Source organism: Pseudophryne corroboree, assembly GCF_028390025.1.
Source record: "Pseudophryne corroboree isolate aPseCor3 chromosome 3 unlocalized genomic scaffold, aPseCor3.hap2 SUPER_3_unloc_76, whole genome shotgun sequence".
Classification (NCBI taxonomy): Eukaryota; Metazoa; Chordata; class Amphibia; order Anura; family Myobatrachidae; genus Pseudophryne; species Pseudophryne corroboree.
The window spans coordinates 344,887-348,982 of NW_026967570.1; the positions used below are offsets into that span (position 1 = coordinate 344,887).

At 41.3% G+C, this 4,096-nt stretch overlaps 1 protein-coding gene across 1 annotated transcript; it reads right to left on the minus strand.

Annotated features, from left to right (window-relative positions):
- Positions 1-1,083: 1,083 nt before the first annotated feature.
- LOC134984712 (gastrula zinc finger protein XlCGF57.1-like) lies at positions 1,084-3,240 on the minus strand. The gene has a single exon (XM_063950224.1). It carries the CDS (start codon positions 3,202-3,204, stop codon positions 1,324-1,326), a length of 1,881 nt encoding a protein of 626 aa, XP_063806294.1. The 5' UTR covers positions 3,205-3,240; the 3' UTR covers positions 1,084-1,323.
- Between the last annotated feature and the right edge of the window lie 856 nt (positions 3,241-4,096).

Sequence of the window (4,096 nt, forward strand, 5' to 3'; positions counted from 1 at the left end):
AGGCAGAAGATGCTTCTGGTACATGGACCCTGGTCATGTAGGGCTGGGAGAGTCAGTAAGATTATGTAATAGGGGACTACAGTAAGTCAGTAAGGAGGCAGAAGCTGCTTCTGGTACATGGACCCTGGTCATGTAGGGCTGGGAGAGTCAGTAAGATTATGTAATAGGGGACTACAGTAAGTCAGTAAGGAGGCAGAAACTGCTTCTGGTACATGGACCCTGGTCATGTAGGGCTGGGAGAGTCAGTAAGATTATGTAATAGGGCCCTACAGTAAGTCAGTAAGGAGGCAGAAGCTGCTTCTGGTACATGGACCCTGGTCATGTAGGGCTGGGAGAGTCAGTAAGATTATGTAATAGTCACCATCTTATAGGCAGCCGGTGAAAGGAACAGAGAATGGGTGTTATGTGGTAAGTCTGGTTGGTAGGTAAAGCTGAGCTGTAGCCCTGCCCTTTGTTGGTGAACTTGTACCATATGGACCTGTTTCACCAGGACTGAGTCACAGCCAACTGGCAACACCCACACCTGGAGCTCAGCTAGACAACCATTTAGGATTGGTACTGGGTACTCAGTACCCGGAGCAAAGAACAGGTCATCTGCATAGCAGTGGTAGATGAGGGCATGACATCTGGTTATTTCAGAAAGAAAAGATGACTACTGGAGCTATAATACTAGATGGCGCATATATGAATGAAGACGCCTGTATAATAAATAACCATCTGGTTTTATTCAAGACAAAATATTATTATTTTTTAACAACAAACTACTTTCACTATGTAAAATTCACGTATACATGTCATCTAACATTTTTCCTAATTTCAACAACCATTAAAAATCACCTGGCATGTGTTACCATGATAACTATTTCCAGAAATAGATCTTTCATAAGTGTGTTTTAGAAGAAAATACGCTTAAAGGTGCTGTCCCAAATTGTGGTTGCTGCTCATATGCTATGTGCACACAGCCTAGCACCCCATAAAGCAGGCATATCCAAACTGCGGCCCTCCAGCTGTTGTGAAACTACATATCCCAGCATGCCCTGACACAGATTTGCGGTCAGAGAATGCTACAGCTGTGTCAGGGCATGCTGGGATGTGTAGTTTCTCAACAGCTGGAGGGCCGCAGTTTGGACATGCCTGCCATAAAGCATATATTGCTGTACGTGGTGTGAAGATTATTTCACCCACCAGTAGCATGTATATTGCAAAAAGCATAGGATAGGTAAAGAACCTTGAAGAACAACGCATGGCAATGATAAGTATACTCCAGAAGATTAAAATGGTTCCTCACCTGAGTGATGCCTATTGTGTGCAACAAGAGATGATTTATTTCTCAGAGTATAGAAATGGCTTCTCACCTGTGTGACTTCTGTGATGTGTAAGTAAATCACATCTTGTTAGACAACATTTCCCACACTCAGAGCAAGAAAATGGATTCTTACCTGTGTGACTTCTGAGATGTATAAGAAGATTTGATTTGAGTGCAAAACATTTCCCACACTCAGAGCAAAAAAATGGCTTCTCACCTGTGTGACTTCTCTGATGTCTAACAAGATCTGATTTGAGTGCAAAACATTTCCCACACTCAGAGCAAGAAAATGGCCTCTCACCTGTGTGACTTCTCTCATGATTAATAAGATGTGATTTCTGTGCAAAACATTTCCCACACTCCGAGCAAGAAAATGGCTTCTCACCTGTGTGACTTCTCTGATGTCTAACAAGTTCTGATTTGAGTGCAAAACATTTCCCACACTCAGAGCAAAAAAATGGCTTCTCACCTGTGTGACTTCTCTGATGTCTAACAAGATCTGATTTGAGTGCAAAACATTTCCCACACTCAGAGCAAGAAAATGGCCTCTCACCTGTGTGACTTCTCTCATGATTAATAAGATGTGATTTCTGTGCAAAACATTTCCCACACTCCGAGCAAGAAAATGGCTTCTCACCTGTGTGACTTCTCTCATGATTAATAAGATGTGATTTCTGTGCAAAACATTTCCCACACTCCGAGCAAGAAAATGGCTTCTCACCTGTGTGACTTCTCTGATGTCTAACAAGATCTGATTTGAGTGCAAAACATTTCCCACACTCAGAGCAAGAAAATGGCTTCTCACCTGTGTGACTTCTCTCATGATTAATAAGATGTGATTTCTGTGCAAAACATTTCCCACACTCAGAGCAAGAAAATGGCTTCTCACCTGTGTGACTTCTCTGATGTCTAACAAGTTCTGATTTGAGTGCAAAACATTTCCCACACTCAGAGCAAGAAAACGTCTTCTCACCTGTGTGACTTCTCTGATGTCTAACAAGATCTGATTTGAGTGCAAAACATTTCCCACACTCAGAGCAAGAAAATGGCTTCTCACCTGTGTGACTTCTCTCATGATTAATAAGATGTGATTTCTGTGCAAAACATTTCCCACACTCAGAGCAAGAAAATGCCCTCTCGCCTGTGTGACTTTTCTGATGTATAACAAGATGTGATTTCCGTGCAAAACATTTCCCACACTCAGAGCAAGAAAATGGCCTCTCGCCTGTGTGACTTGTCTGATGTATAACAAGATGTGATTTCCATGCAAAACATTTCCCACACTCAGAGCAAGAAAATGGCCTCTCACCTGTGTGACTTCTCTCATGATTAATAAGATGTGATTTCTGTGCAAAACATTTCCCACACTCAGAGCAAGAAAATGGCTTCTCACCTGTGTGACTTCTCTCATGATTAATAAGATGTGATTTCTGTGCAAAACATTTCCCACACTCAGAGCAAGAAAATGCCCTCTCGCCTGTGTGACTTTTCTGATGTATAACAAGATGTGATTTCCGTGCAAAACATTTCCCACACTCAGAGCAAGAAAATGGCCTCTCACCTGTGTGACTTTTCTGATGTATAACAAGCTGTGATTTGTATGTAAAACATTTCCCACACTCAGAACATATCAGTGGCCTTTCACCTACCTTACCTGTGTGTGGGTTAATAGGCTTTGTGTTCTGTGTAAAACATTTGGCATCTATAGAACAAGGAAACACTGTATCTACTGTCAGAGCTGTAACAGATGCACCAATATCAGAGTGATCAGGAGAACATTTCCCAGTATCAGAGGGATCAGCTGATAGAGCTGGATGTATAATTGGGGTAATGGGGTTATCTCCTGGAGAATCCTGTCTACTGTCATTATCTTTTATGTCACAATCCGGGGATAACATTAGATGTCCTTCTGAGATATTCCTGCTTGTGTGTCCACCTGCTGGAAATAAAATACATTATGGAAATGTGACATTTTCTGTAACAATATTAATCTTGTAAACAATAGGAGAAGACGACTCTCTGGGACACTTAATTGTAAATGTGTGTGTATAATAAAACATAACTTTTAATGAAGGCTTTATAATATTGTGTCTCAGATTATCATTGTGTCCACCCTCGTGAGAACACTCACAATAACAAATGTAATATTATAATAAGACTTAGATATAGCTCTCTCTTGTACTGGTAACGAACCATGAAGTATAAATGGAGACGTAGTCCCTCGGCAAGTCCTATGTCAGCACCAATGTAAAACAATGGATGGGAAACATATCGTATGAATTGGAGATTCTAGATGAACAATAACATCAGTCATATGAGCTGATGGATCAGAGAAATGTCTCCTAACGTTACTCCTGGAAGCATTGGTAAGGTAGCATTCCTTTATGTGTGTGCTCATACACTGGTAAGCCTGTACATGTGTTACTCACCCTTATATAAGGTATATTGCTATAGCAGAGTAGGTGTGGAACAAGGAATTTTACATGCAATACACCATATAATACACTGCAATCATCATCATCATCATCATCATCTGCTAGGTTATAATACCCTGTTACACCCCTATCATCAGTGTCTTACCTCTATACTCTCAATAGTAATAAGGATGATGGTGTGCACAGTAAGTATGATACAGAGAATTACATATCAGAATCTATACAGCTGCCGCCATACTTCTGCTTCTCATACGTGTGCTACTGGCAGCAGTGAACATCTGAGTGAGAGTGCAGGGAAGACAGCAGAGTCTGATGAGAAAGAGATTGGATCTGCCTTTGCAGGGCTGTGCCACAC

What these genes read in the sequence shown, in the direction of transcription:
- LOC134984712 (XM_063950224.1), bottom strand. Translation starts at nt 3,204, where the DNA reads ATGTTATCCCCGGATTGTGACATAAAAGATAATGACAGTAGACAGGAT.